Below are 15,489 nucleotides of genomic sequence, written 5' to 3' on the forward strand. Positions count from 1 at the left end.
CCCATAAACAGAGAACAAGCAAGCGGACCCATCCCCCATCGATGGGCCCTTGGTAACTATTGCATTAATGTCTATTCCAATTTTGTCCTACCAAAGTGACTCCATTTCTGAATGCCCTCCACCCCCTGCCTCACTCGGGCTCTGAATGGGTATGATTGGCACACCAAAGATTCCAGACACGGTCTTTGAAGAAGAGCCGGGAGATGTCAAAGGCTGCTCCAACGCAGGGCCCAGGCCCCACGCTTTACACAGTGGCTCTTGGCCTCGGCATCGAGGATCCTTTGTCTCCCCTTCAGAGAGCTCACTGGAAACAATGGGGCTCAGATAAAGGGGAGTCAGCTGGGAACTGCGTGTGGCATAAAGGGCTGCAACCCCAGTGCATTGTGGGCTGGGCTGTGTGTGTGTATGGGGAGGGGGGGGGGAGGATGGGAGGCAGAGGAGGAGACCCAATCAGAGGCATGCCAAGCAGTGTCTGCCAACAACATGGTCAGAGTAAACGTTCCTGCGATTTCCGAGGCACTTTTTTTCTCTAAGAGCTCAAAAATATTTCCCATCACTTCTTCCCCTGTGACTCTCCAGATAAACTGAGGCCCAGAATGGTCACAAGACATGCCTAGAGCCAGGGCTTAAGGATACTGGTCTAGTTCTCTTTCTAGTTCTCAGCCTAGAGAATTAAAACAAGAAAGGGACCTTGGAGGGGATCTAGTTCAGCACCCTCACTTTACTCAGCACATTTATAGATGAAGAAACGAAGGCCCAGAGAAATAGTGAGTTGCCCAAGTAGTCAGAGTCTCCTGATTCAGTTGCCAAACATCTTCTTCAACAGGTAACCCTCTCTAATCCATCACAGGCTCATAAGATTTAAGATAAGAAAGCCCTCATTTTATAATGAAGGAAACAGGCCCAGAGAGGATGAGACTTGTCCAAGGTGATGGGAGCAGGTTGAAGCTGACCCAGGATCAGAACCAGGCCCTCTGTCTACCATGCATGTCTACTGAGGGCTAATTCCCCACAGGTAAATGCCCATTAGAAGGAATGCCTTGCAACAGAATTCTAAATGGCTGGGATCATGGATTGGGAACCTGAGCGGCTCAAGCCTAGCTTCTGTCAAGGCACTGCCTAGGCCCGAGAGGTTGGTTAGGAGAATGTGTGCTTCCAGGGCAGAGCGAATGGTCACCCACATTCGAATAAATAAGCCTGACCCTGTTTGACCTAGCAAGGTCTCACCCTGTTTTCCCAGAGCCTGTGTCCCTCTCCAGGCTTCTCCATGGCCTTCCCCCCTTCTCTAGAGATGGCACCTTTCTCACAGGTGAAGAAAAAGAAGATGTGAGAAGCCTCTGTTAGCTTCTTGTTGTTGCTGCTGCCGCTGTTTCCCTTTCTGGGTTAGGTGGGGATGCACAGCTGGCAACATCGGTTTCTGAATTAGGAAACAAATGCTCACAAAGAGGGGGAAGGAAAGGGGGGCAGGTGAGAGAGCCCCAAACCCTGCCTGCTCCCCGTTGGGCCCCACAGGGACTTTTTCCCATGCTTACAGGGATTGGGGGGGAGGGGAATAGGGATTTGAAAAGGGTAGACCTTTGGGCCTTGCTTTCCGATACTCAATTACACTTCCCTAGTACTTGTTTGTACACTCTGCCCCTTTTACGTGGGGGAGAGCATGAGGTGCATGGTCAGCAGAAACAATAGAAGAAAAGCACAAGGGAAATGAAATTGGCTCTGATCATCTTCCATTAGACATTTCTAAATGCCTCATTATACATCTCTGGGTCTGTGTGCTGGGGGCCATTGGCATGAGGAGCCTGGTCTCTAGAAAACCATTCTATTTAAAACTGGTAGAAACTTCTGAGATCATCTAGTCTCACGGCCTAATTTTACAGGTGAAGAATCTGAGGCCTAGAGCAGTCTTTTGACTGTGACTATGGTGAGCTTTTTACTGGATTCTCTATGGTGACCTAAGGTGTAGATTGCAAACTTGGGTACTGTTCTTAATGAACCTTTCTGGACCTCAGTTTCTCCATGTATAAGAGGAGAATGGCTATCCCAACCCTACTTTACCTTCTAGGGGAAATGAGGAACAGAAGCCAGAGGGATATGAACTCCTTGTAGGAAAATTAAATGATAAGCTGAAAACTCAGGTGACCTACAAAATGGATCCCCCCCCACCCTTTTCAGATGAGGAAACAAGCCCAGAGAGGTTAGGCGATTCATTCATTGTTTTATTACCACCAATCTTCCAGGGTTACCACAGGCCAAGCACATCATATACCTTAAAGAACTACAGTTGGCCAGGTGATGCAAGATGCAGAATACAGGATTTGGCGCCAGGCCCTTACTAGCCTTTCTGAGCTTCAGTTTCCTCAGATGTAAAATGGGGCTAATCATGATAGCACCTACCTCCCAGTAGCTGTGAGAGTCAAATGAGAGGATATTTGCAGAGTGCTTGCTATATAAAGCGCTATCTAAATGCTAGTTACTAACATTAGAGACCTGGTTGTTATTATTATTATGGGAGTATGAGGCACGGGCCTTTCTGAGATCATTTTGCAATGCTCCAGTGGAAGGGCAGAAACTTGTCTTTATCCCCGACACCCTCGGAGGGGAGCCCCAGGCTTGTTGCTTGTTGCTGATTGGACACAGTGGGGCTGCCTCTGTTGGTGACTAATACAACTGGAGGCTGAAGTCCCAGTGGATTAGATGAATTAAGGTCAGATGGTCCAGTCTTTTAAATATCCTTTCCCATGACTCAGGCCTGGGAGGGTGGCTTTTCCTCATGTTGCCCAATTCCTACGTCCATGTAGCCAAGGAAGTTGCACTGAGTGTTTTAGCACCTTGGGGAACCATGGAGAAGTGGAATTGGAAGCCACCAGCCCATGAGCTGGCCACTGGGAAACTGCTCTGGGCCTCTCTCTAGCAACAGGCAACTGCAGGGTTTGGGGAGAGGGTAGGGAGAGGGTCTGGTTTGTATTTAGCTTGACTACTAAGCTTGCAAGCAGTAGGTCTGAATCTTATCAGGGAGGTTATGGCTGGGCAGAGACTAGAGCAGCACTTCATTCCAAGCTTGAAGACTTGGGTTCCACTTCCTTTTCCCTGGTCTAGGCAAGTTAACTCTATGCTATTGCCCCCAAGGCATGGGTTTTGAGCCCATTCTCATTCATATTCTCTCTCTCTCTCTCTCTCTCTCTCTCTCTCTCTCTCTCTCTCTCTCTCTCTCTCTCTCTCTGGAATGTAAAAGGCTTTCAAAGGGTAATTCTCCCAAATCCTTGAGCATCCCTCCCCCTGGCAAGTCACCTAGAGGAACCTGAGAAGGAAGTTGGGGAACAAAGGTCAGATGAGCATCATTGAGTCAGAGGAGCTCAGAGTGGGAAGGAAACTTAAGTTGTCTAGTGCAACTCAGGCTTGAATAAGAAGTCTCTCTGCAGCACCCTGATAAGTGAGATGCAGCCTCAGCTTAAAGAAGTCCAGTGAGGCTGCCCTGCCCTTAGGATATTTGAGTTTCAGACCACTCAAATTGTTAGCAGGGAGCTGAACTTGGCTCTCTCCAACTTCTGATGAGTCGATATGGATGGATGAAGTGCCTTCTATGTGTCAGGCACTGAGCTAAGTGCTAGGGATACAAAAAAAGAGGCAAAAGACTGTCCCTGCTCTCAAGGGGCTCCTAGGCTAATGAGAGGAGACAACATTGCAAACAACTACGTACAAACAAGCTAATTACAGCATAAATGGGAGATAATCAACAAAGGACACTGCCTTTCATTTTGCCCTCGGAGGCCAAGCAGTTAGAAAATCTAAATGAGCAAAGGCAGGCAGCCCTAACCTCTGAATTGTCGCTGGGATTTTTTGGTTGCTAAGGACAGATGGTAAATAGATGGTCCGGTTCCTGATATTCAGGACTTAGAGAAGGGCTTAGTCTGAAAGAGGCTGCCGCAAGAGTTACAAAATATGAAATGGGAGAGACCGTGGCCAGTGTGCTTTAGTGAAAACAGTCCTGCACATAAGAATCAGAAGAGCTGAGGAGCCTCAGTTTCCTCATATGTAAAATGAGGATAATTAATAATATTTGCATCACCTACCTTATAGGGTTGTCATGAAAAACAAATGACATTATGAACATTAGAGAGCTTTGGAAGCCTTAAAAGAACTACATAAATATAATTGATTATTATTATTTTTTTGCTTCTAGGCTGTGTGACTTCACTGGGGTAGGGTCCTTCCAGGGAAGAAGCTCCTTTTACCTCTATAGATCAGTCCATACCTGCTCCTATGTAGTTCACCGGAGGCCACAAGGGGTTAGTGAAGGCTCCGGGGCAGATGAAACTAGTATCTCTGCACTGCTTCCCCAAGCCTCTCCAGGATATAGCGTATGGGGGATAGGAAGGCGGGGATTTGGGTTTCCCTATCCCTTTCAAGGGTCACACAGCTAGTATGTGTCTGAGGCAGGCCTCAAGCTCAGCCCCCCACCCTGGGTCAAATATCTATTTGCCACGTCACTGCCTATTACTAGTAAAGATAATAATAAATCCATAATTAAGGATACTAGTGAGAGGCAGCACTATGTAATGGGAAGTCTAACAGACCTGGAGTCAGGGCATGCTGGGTAGAACACCAGCTCAGCATTTTAAGCTCATAACCTTGGACAAGTCACTTGTGTCTGGGTTTAGTTTCTTTACCTCCAAAGTGGGGGCTGGATGAGATGACCGTTTCAGCCCCAAAGCCTATGATCCTAGGTGGCATGGGCATTGTTCTGAGAGGGAGTCACCACAGAAGCAGATGCTTGGAAACTGAATAAACCTGAGTCCGCCCCCCCTACACCTGTTAGGGTTGTGCTCCAGGACGGTGGGCAACAGTGGTAAACAGGTCCCATTCCTATGCTGACTGAGCTCGGCCTTTACGGGCTTTCAGAAGCCCAGCTCTTTAGACCCAAGAGGCCTATAAACGAACAAAACAGACAGCAAGATTGCTGGCAGGAACCTGGGCAGGCAGCCAAACTCATTACCAGGGATGCAGCAATGTGCTCTATCCCACTCCCTCCTGTCTTCAGGCTGGGGGGGTGGGTGGGGGGTCTAGGGAGGGGCTTGAAGGGAAAGCCTAGATCCTCACCTTCCTACCTGCCCCCACCCCCAGCATGGCTGGGTGTCCTGGAGAGGTATGGGGGAGCTGGGACACAGAACTAGTTCCCTCCCTCAGAATCTGACCCTGGAGCCTTCACTATTTACAGAATCAAGAGTTCACACCAAGAAAGGAATGAATCATTTCCACAGAGGGGGAACCAGCCGCTATTGTTTGGCCTGCCTGGCTGAGAAGATGGCGTGTTTCTCAGCTCTTTATCCAACTCAGCCTTCCTTCCTGCTCAGCAGCTCCTCCCTTATTTCATGATGGAGCCAAGCAACAGGTTGGAAACTTGTCCATGTTCCCGACTGCAGTGAGTAGGGGGAGGGGGGAGGGAGAAAAAAGCATTCATCAGTCACCTGCCGTGTGCCAGGCACCGTGCTAAGCACTTTACAAATATTATCTGTGCCTCACAACAACCCTGGGAGGTGGGTGCTATTATTATCCCTGTTCTTACAGATGAGGAAACTGAGGTAGAAAGAGATGCATACACAGGGAAGGAGACATAGCCTTTGAGGGCAGACTATCGTTTGCCTTTTTTTTTTTTTTTTGGTATCCCCAGCACTTAGCACAGTGCCTGACACATTATGGGTGTTTTATAAATGTTTATTGATTGGCAGAGTTCTTATTCTGCCATGAATGTGCCAAGTGATCTGACCTTTCTGGGTCTCGGTTTTCCTCATCTGTAAAATGGGTAGGGTAATGACAACACTAATTTGATGCAAGGCCTATGAGGAACATGGGAAGAGGCAAACTCGGGCAACCTGCACACAGACAGGGCGGCCCAAGTCAAAATCCCGAGCAGTAAGTCTGGGGCTTGGGAGCGTTAATACTCTCTGCTCAGGTGGGAGACTGAAGCCAGCACATGAACTGAAACTCAGTTTCAGAGCTTTTCTCAATAAACTGTTTGTGAGATTACAAAGCATAGAATAATAGGACTGTGACATCAGTGCTTCCTGTGCGCCAAGGACCGGAGACCTTGTGTTGGTTTTTTCCTTGGGGAAAAGCAGAAAGAATTTTCCTTAGGAATTTCACAGGCATCTCAGTCATGGTTAGCTAATGGGAAAGGGGATGTTGCCAAGAGTCTAGTGGTTCCCCTTAAGCGTTTTCAAAGGGCAATGCTTGAGAATTTGCAAAAATGCCCCAGGGGACCATCAGATGTTACTCACAACACAAAATCCTAGAAACAAAGGCACTGGCGTGATCGCAGCTCCAGAGAGGAGAGAAACCCTCAGAGGCCATCTAGTTGGATCCCCTCGTTTCATAGATTAGGAAACCAAAACCCATTAAAGTGGATTGCCTATGGTCAAACAGTGGCAGGATTTGAACTCAGGTCATCTGACTCTAGAGGAGGATCAAACTCCCTTTCTTAAGGATTGTGGTAGGAGGTCCCCATCTCATCCTCCACTATCTCTTACCAAACTGAGCCAAAAAAGGGGACTTTTCCATTTTTAAGACCTTTCTAACCAACACCCCAATGCCTATAAAATCCAGATTTTAGAAGACCATCTTCCTGTCTTTAAAACTTCATTAACTGCATTAAAAAAAAAAACCCATAGCAACCAATTTGTTCTTCCTTCATGCCTTTAAGGTAGCTTGCCTGACAGTATTCACATCTATGATGGAATCATGTGTTAGAAGGAAGAGGCTTCCTTTGCAAGTAGCCTTAGTAATGGGAAGTAGTAGTATTGGAGGGAGGACGGCTAGGAGGTGCAATGGATAGAGTGCATCAGGAGGATTCATCTTCCTGAGTTCAAATCTGGCCTCAGGCTCTTATTAGCTGTGTGACCCTGGGCAAATCACTTACCCCTGTTTGCCTCTGTTCCTCATCTGTAAAATGAGCTGGAGAAGGAAATGTCAAACCGCTCCAGTATTTTTCCCAAGTAAACCCCAAATGGGTTCACAAAGAGTTGCACATGACTGAAACAACTGAATTGGATGGAGCCCTGGAGTTAAGACCTGAGTTCAAATCTAGATTTTTGAAAACATTAAGTTGTCTCTCTTTCCATTTCCTCATCTGTAAAAGTGGAATGGGCAATAATTGAGGCAATGCATTGACTAGGGAATGGATAAACAAATTGCAATACATGAATGTAAAGGGGTATTACTGAGCTCTAAGAAATGACAAACATGGAAAGACTTACATGAACTGATACAGAAAGAAGTAAGCAGGACTAAGAAGACAAGAGACACAATGAATGCAACAATGTAAATGGAAAGACCAGCAACTACAAAAATGGAAAGTAAACATTGCAGCATTACCAGCAAAGCACCAAAGAAGACACCTCCGGACCTCCACAGCTTTGCAGAGGTAAGAAATCCATAAGTGGGGAATATCGCCTATTTTTCAGACTTTCTGGTGGGAGAACTTCCAGTCACTTCTCATCTGTGTCCTTCTCCATGACAACCTCAGTGTTGTGACACTTCAAACTTACTGCCACTGACTTTCAATAAATAATAAATAATAATAATAAAGGAAGAGGAGGAGAGGAGAAGAAGAAGAGTTAATATTTAAGAGGCCCTTTAAGGTCTGCTAAGTACATATGTTATCTCATTTGACCCTACTAGGTAAAATGCTATTCTTATCTTTATTTTACAGGTGAGGAGACCGAGGCAATAGGAATTAAATGTCTTTCCCAGAATCACCTAGTTAATAAACATCTGATCCAAAATTCTGCACTCTATCCGCCACACACCACTTAGCCAATCTCCTTAACGTCAAAAGCTCCTAAACTAGTGCTTGTCAGAGGTAGGCATCAAATCTAGGCCTCCATATGACACTTCTTACTATATACATCCTGCTTCTCTAAAAGTTCTACCAAGTGGTCACAGGATCAAAGATCTGGTTAGAAGTGGAGGGACCTTAGAAGCCATCTAGTCCCTCATCTAACTCCCTTATTTTATAGATGGGTAAAGTACGACTTGGACTTAGTGGGACTTGCTTAAGTCCACACCAGGGGTGAGTGGAAGAGGTAGGACCCAGGTCCTGATTCCAAATACCGAACCCAGCATACTTAGAGTGCTAACCTGTAGACCAGAAGCTTCAACCCCACCTGCCACAAAGCCACAAAACACCCCCAGGGGCCCTAACCAGATGAAAATGTAATTGGGAAATGTTTAACAAAACAAATGAAAACACAGTACAAGGTAAATAATGTTAATTCGTGGTTTTCTAAATCTATATGTGCCCAGAAGAATGGGTGTTTCCATTTGGCCCAACTGCTTCAGGCCAAAGGACCAAAGAGGTGTAGGAAAGGAAGTCATGGAATTCCAATTCTATGTCACTGTCACTCATTAGCTCTATGACTCTGGATAAGTCACTGGATCTCTCCAGGCCTCAGTCTCCTCATGTATAAAATGAGAGGCTTGACCTGGATGACCTCTGAGTTCTTTTTCAGCTCCAGATCTTGGATTCCTATGATCTAAATACATAGGTAGCCCTTTAGAGAGTTCCAAAAGTTTATTTTCTCTACGTGTCCTTGCAAGAAATGGAATCGTTTTTGTTTTTGTATCCCAAGTCCCTCTGGAATACAGCAGGTGCTTAATGAATGCTGAATGAATGAATGACTCAGTTGAAGAAGAAATGGCCACTTTTGTTGGGGCTTTTGGATGGGAAAGTCCTAGGGTGGGTGTTGGATTAGATGACATCAGAAGACCCTGGTCTGATGTCACATCAGGACACTCATGCTTCCAAACTACCTAAGGTAGCTATCAATGTTGTTGGTGAGTCTGCTCCCCTCCCCCTCCCCCCCCCCCCCCCCGGCTGAGTTTGTCACCCCCTAGAGAAGGCCTATTTCTATGGGTCAAGGGTGGAGCTGGCTGACAGCTGCATGGCCCAGCAAGGGAAGAAATGACTGCTGAGCACCCTTGGCTTTCCCCCCATACCGCCCACACCCCCTTGTCTATTTTCTTCTTTATTTTCCTTTCCATGTTGAAAGAGTTGTGGGGCCGGGACTGCAGAAGCATTTCCTGGGGACATTCCAGGGCTTCCTGACAGACCACTTCATTGGAGGAGCTGGGGTGGGGGTAGGAGTGGGGGTGGTTACCAGGTAGGGTAAGGAACAAGGCTGGGATTTCAGAGCTGCAAAGCTTCCTGGAAAGTGGATGTGGAAGCAGAGGGTGAGTGGGCCGAAGGAGGTGAGTGACAGACTCAGAGACACAGTCATGCAAAGGACAAGCCTACATCACGAGGGCAGCCAACTCGTGTCTGAAAGTGCCCCATTGGCTGCAGTTTCCCCTGCCCCACCCTTGAACCCTCTGACTTGCCTATACGCACTGGGGCCATGGTTTTTACAGAGTCAGCTAAACATGTCCAAGGAGAGCATTCAATTTGGAAAGATGCCTCTGAAGAACCTTGTGTTCCAAAAACAGCGAAAAGATATCGGGCAGCTTAGTATCCTGGGGGCCAAATCCTTCTGTTCTGGATTAATCTACTAATGCAGCTTAGATCTAGAATTGAGAAGGAGCTTAGAGCAAACTGAGGTCTAACGAGGGGAAGTGACTTGCCCACAGTCACCTAGATAGTAAGTTGGCAGAGCTGGGTCTCAAATTCAGGCTCACCTTCCGGTCTCTTTTCAATGCACCCTGAGCTTTCCTTTCTTCAACTCAAAGGGTCACCAGGGAACTGAATGCATAGCAGGAAACACACTGACAGCTGACTCTGTTACATACAGTTATATGTCCCAGAATTGCCCTTGGTTCTGCCCATTGAGATTAGGAGACTTGGGTTCTAATTATAGTTGTATAACTTTGAGCAAATTACTTCATGTCGCTGGGCTTCGGTTTCCTCATTTGTAAAATGAATAGACTGGATTAAATTAGGGCTTCTTAACGTGGGGTCCATGGAACTTTATCAAAAAATTTGCTGACTAGATTTCAATATAACTAGTTTCCTTTGTAATCTGATGTATTTTATTTTTATGCATTTAAAAACAGCATTCTGAGAAGGCTTCATGGGCTTCATCAGACTGCCAAAGGGGTCCACTGCACAGAACAGGATAAGAGCCCCTGGAACATCTATCTGATCCAGGGTTCTGTGGTTCTAAGGTTCTTTGATTCTGACCCCTGGAAAGAAGGCTGCTCTGTGTTAGGAAAACAGCTTTAGCTGTCAGAGTCGAGAGGAAAGCAGGAGGCCCATTTCCTAGGTATTTCCTCCATGATATCTAAAGGAACACAAGGCCAGATTGAGGGGGGCCACCCCCCGGATGGGACTGAGAAAGGGTTAAAGGGATCTCTCTGGTGACATGAAAACCAGACTAGATCTAGAAGGTTCACTGCCTTCATGCCAAACCCATATCTATCTATCTATCTATCTATCTATCTATCTATCTATCTATCTATCTATCTATCTATCTATCTGTCTGTCTGTCTGTCTGTCTGTCTGTCTGTCTGTCTGTCTGTCTGTCTGTCTGTCTGTCTTCTCACCCCTTCCTGGCAGCTTTACACACAGGGATTCTCCTGGAGGCTCTCTCCTGCCTGCCTGCCCTCCCTCTCCTGGTCCCTTCCTCCTCCTTCCCGACCTTCCGAAATCCTATCCCTTCTAAGGCCCGTGAGGAGGGAGAAGATGGGGTCAGCCTCCAAGAGGAAGATGCAGCAAGGCCTCCACCGAGCCTGTCAGTGGCAGGTGGTGGGGAGGGGTCTGGAGGAGGAAGGATTAAGCAGAACCGGAAAGAATGCTGCTCCTATAATCCCACATAATGAAGGAGATTGTGCTCCTGCTCCCAGCCCTAAATGCTCGACAAGCAGGTACAAGCTGTTGGCTTTAGCCTGCCTCAAGACTGGCCCCCTTGGCTCCAGAGTCGGGCAGCCCGAACCCTCCAGCTGCTGATGTCACCACAGCCAGGGAAAGCTGCTTACCAGACTGTGAGTGCTACCCAGGATTCCAGGGCAGGGCAGAGGGTTCATCCAGCTGGAGCAGAAGTGGGAACTCCAGGTGGCATCCCCACCTACCCTGGCATAGCAGCCTACCAACACGCACACCCTGACCCTGGCTGGTTTGAAATGATTATTTTGAGTTTGATCAATAATAATAATAATAATAACAACAACAATAACAACAGCAAGAATGATGATGATGATGTTAGAAGAAAAGAAACAGATAATACTAAGAGACTTGTACTACCCCACTTCACAGGATCTTTATCTAGAGTTGGAAGGACCTTCAGGAAATATCTGGTCCAATCACTTCTCTTTATAGTTGAAGAGACTGAGGCCTAAGGAGGCCTGTCTAAATTCAAACAGCTAGGGCATAAAAGAAGTGGGATTTAACTCAATCCAGAGTTGTGCTCTTTCCGCTGTATGACACTTGGCATGACAAAATGGACTACTCTCCATGTCCTGTTCTCATCCTACATTTTCCAACCTCCACACCTTTGCTCATGTTGTCCCCTATGCCCACCTTCCCTGTTTCTCCACAGGTTGAAGTTTCTCCCTTCCTTCAAGGCTCAATTCAAATGCCATTCCCTCCATTAAATGTTTCTTCCCTGACCCTTCCACTCTCCTCTTCCTAAAGAGAAAATCATCTCTTCTACAGGTTTCTCCTAACACTTTCCCTGGACCCCCTCCTTTGCACTTATTGCCTGTATCACAGTTATTTTTTTATCTGTCCTTCTCCCCAGGACCCCATCAAACTGTATGTTCACTGAGTGTAGGGACCGTGTGTCCTTGATCCAATTATCTTTAGTATCTAGTATAGCAGGATCTTAATAAATGTTTGTTGAATCGAATCAGATTTATATAATGCTAAAGATTTACAAAGCACTTCCTCACAATAACTTGTGGTGGTATAATTGGTGATGATGATAATAACTGCTAACATTATACAGGGCTTTAAAGTTTACAAAGCACTTTATATATATCTAATTTTATTCTCACAACAACTCTTCAAGTTAAAATGGTTATTATTCCATTTTACAGTCAAGGAAATTAAGGCCCAGTGAAATGATATGGCTGCCTATGGTCACACTGATAAGTCACAGTGCTGGGACTTGAGCTCCATGGATTCCAAGACCTCTCCTCTTTTAAAAGCCAAAAAAAGCCTAACCTAGCCTCAACTAGTCTCTACATCCATAAGGCACTCAAAAAAACAAAAAACAAGCCAAAAAACCCCACAACTTGTGAATTTCTGTTTGATTCTAGTTCCCCAACTTTCAAGAAGGTGTACCTTTGTAGCTTAGGGAAAAAATTTTTAAAAATGAGTTTTAACTCCTTGTACATCCATCAACTGATGATTTGTTCAACATTTTTATCAAAGATTTGGCTGAAGGAATAGATTGCATACTTATCCAATTTGTGGATGCCATGAAGTTGAAAGGGATAGCTAATACACTGGATGACACAATCAAGATTTTTTCAGTGTCTCAACAGGTTGGAATGGTGAACTAACAAGATAATGGCAGACAGGTGTGGGACACTGCATATCATATGAGATTTTTTTGTTGTATTAGTGCATTTTGCTGAATTTTTTTCTCTTATTTTTAAAAACATTCTTGGTTATAAATGATAGCTTTTTGAGACAGGGAAGGGGAAGGGAAAGGTATTCAGGGGGAAATTTAGGCAATGTAAAACAAAAGCTATCATTAAAAATATATTTAAAATGAGAACAAACAAAACCCCTAAAGACAACGGCAAGAGGAAGAAGGGTTTGGGGCACACCAGTTGGTAGCAGAAGCCAGTCAGAGGTTTATAATAAGCTCTGGATAGTACACAAATTGGACCCTGTTCCTCTTGCACTGTCTATAGTTAGATCCATTCCTATGGCTGTCTTCCAGAGAATTCTGGTGCCAGCATTTTTCTCCAGATCCCACCACGACACCTGGAACACATTAAAGTGCCTACCTTCTTCAGCTTGCCACTCTTGGTGCCCACAAAAACCACACTGTAGCCATTGTAGACATATGAGGCTACTGATGTCATTCGGTCCCGGCTGGTGGTGAAGAGGGTGAGCCCTTCCACAGGAGTGGAGCCCCCCAAAGGCTGGTTGATGTCCAGGCCACAGAAGTTGTCATCTATGGGGACCGGCTGAAAAAGAAGGAAGGGACAATGGTGAGTCAAGATGAGGCCAGAAAATGGTCATGTCCTTCAAGCCTGAGACGCTGGGTCCACTCAGAGTTACCAGCATCGGCCAATGAAGCCTCATAGAGACTACCCTTCATCCTCTGTTACCTGGAAATGCTATGTGCTTAATAAACTTTTTTTTGGATAGATTTATGAATTAAGAACTATTTATTAACCCACAGAGCGATTTCACAGGACCCTATAGACAGCCTTCCAAGGGGTATCCAGGGAGTGATTTATTAGATGAAAGGGTTAGACTAGATGACCTCTGAGATTCTTTCTAGCTTTAAATCTATGATCTCATGAATAAAATTCTTTACCATTCACCCAAAGTTGTCACTGAGTCACTTTTGGGAGGGGACTAATGGCTGCTTGCAAAGTGGAAATACTAGCTTAGATTCTTCTATGGTATAAATTTACCATGGATCTGGATCCTTTGAGATCCCATCGGAAATACCACCTCCTCTAAAAACCTTGCCTGATTCCCCTGGTCAGTGACAGTCTTCCTCCTGAGACCTCATATATCAACCAATGGAACTAGTCAACAAAGAACTTTGTTTTATAACTCTCCAATGCAATGATCAAATATTATTGTGTCTTAGACGCATCGCTGTTATCACTCTACTAGACTGCAAGCCCCTAGAAGGCAAGGACCTTACCTTATCTAAACTTTGTATCTGCCCAAGATTAGCATAATGCTATATGCATAGTAGGTGCTTCATAAAACCCCCCACAAAAACAAATTGTTGCATTTTATAATATCAGGAACTCCTGTGGGCTCTAAGTCCTGTGTTCCTCTCCCATGCTCTCCCCAACTCTATCACTGGAATTTTTCTGTCATCAGGGGGTGTTATTATGTGGTCTCCCTTTAAAGGGCAGGAACTTCTGGTCATTTTTCTTCCCTGACTTCTACATCCTTATCTTTACTCAGTCAGTTAATAGGTATTTATTTAGCACTTACTATGTGTCAGGCAATATGCTAAGTTCTAGGGACAAAGAAAAGCAAAAAAAAAGTTCCTGCCTTAAAGCTTACATTCTATGTATATAAGATTTATATAGTATAGGTTGAAGGAAATCTGTTTTGGTTTTTTTTGCAGGGCAATGAGGGTTAAGTGACTTGCCCAGGGTCACACAGCTACTAAGTGTCAAGTGTCTGAGGCCGCTTTGAACTCAGGTCCTCCTGAATCCAGGGCCAGTGTTTTATGGTGGAAGGAAATCTGAAAGGGGAGGGAATTGGTATCTGGGTGGAGGGGGGAGGGGGACGAGGGATGGTTTGCAGAAGGTGGCATTTGAGCTAGGACATGTAGGAAAACAGGGCAGAGGTGAGGATTGGGACCATTCCATTTATAGGGGACAGCCAGTGCCGAGGCACAGAAATAGGAGATGGAGGCTTGTCTTCAAGGAACAGTTAGTAGGCCAGTTTAGCTAGATCATAGAGTTGAATAAGACTGAAAGGCACGAAGAGGCCATGTTGTTATCTTTAAATGCCAAACAGAGGAGTTTATATTTGATTCTGGGGGCAGTAGGTGGTCATTGGGGTTTGCTGAGTGAGTAGGAGAATGAAATCGTCATAACTACTTTTTAGGAAAAAACTACTCTGGTAGCTGAATGGAGAATGGACTAGGCCAGAGGAGTCAGTCAGTAAAATTACAAGTTGAGCCTGAACTGGATTAAAATGTAATTGGGGGGGCAGCTAGATGGCACAGTGGATAGAGCACCGGCCCTGGAGTCAGGAGTACCTGAGTTCAAATCCGGCCTCAGACACTTAACACTTACTAGCTGTATGACCCTGGGCAAGTCACTTAACCCCAATTGCCTCACTAAAAAAAAAATGTAATTGGGAATTGTTTAGCAAAATAAATAAAAATTCAATACAACATGGATAATGTTAATTTGTGGTTTTCAATATGTGGCCCATAGAGATTCCTTTCTATATGAGTTGGATACCACTAGACCAGAGTGAGGAGAGATTTGAGGCAGGAAAAGCAGTTAGAAAGCTATTGTAATCTCTATGTGAGAGGTGATTGAGGGCTTCACCTAGGGTTGTGACCATGTCCTGAGCTGGAGAGAAGGGGCTAAATACAAGACATCTTGTTTTATATTAAAGACTAGATAAGAGGGACTTATCTAGTATAGGAGAGTTCTCGGGGCAGCTAAGTGGTACAATGCATAAAGTGCTAGGCCGAAAGCCAAAAAGATCTGAGTTTCAATCTGGCCTTAGGCACTTCCTAGTTGTGTGACCCTGGACAAGTCACTTAATCTCAGTCTTCCTCAGTTTCTTCATCGGTAAAATGCAGATAGTAACAGCTCTTACTTCTCAGGATTGTT

At 45.4% G+C, this 15,489-nt stretch overlaps 1 protein-coding gene across 1 annotated transcript in view; it reads right to left on the bottom strand.

Moving 5' to 3' along the window:
- PLXNA2 (plexin A2) overlaps positions 1-15,489 on the bottom strand; it is a 324,127-nt gene that overhangs the window by 256,050 nt on the left and 52,588 nt on the right. The window contains exon 3 of the mRNA XM_044001416.1: positions 12,943-13,125. Coding sequence (XP_043857351.1) covers positions 12,943-13,125 — 183 coding nt within the window. The remainder of the gene's footprint in view (positions 1-12,942; positions 13,126-15,489) is intronic.

The sequence above is a fragment of the Dromiciops gliroides genome, chromosome 4 (genome assembly GCF_019393635.1).
Source record: "Dromiciops gliroides isolate mDroGli1 chromosome 4, mDroGli1.pri, whole genome shotgun sequence".
Classification (NCBI taxonomy): Eukaryota; Metazoa; Chordata; class Mammalia; order Microbiotheria; family Microbiotheriidae; genus Dromiciops; species Dromiciops gliroides.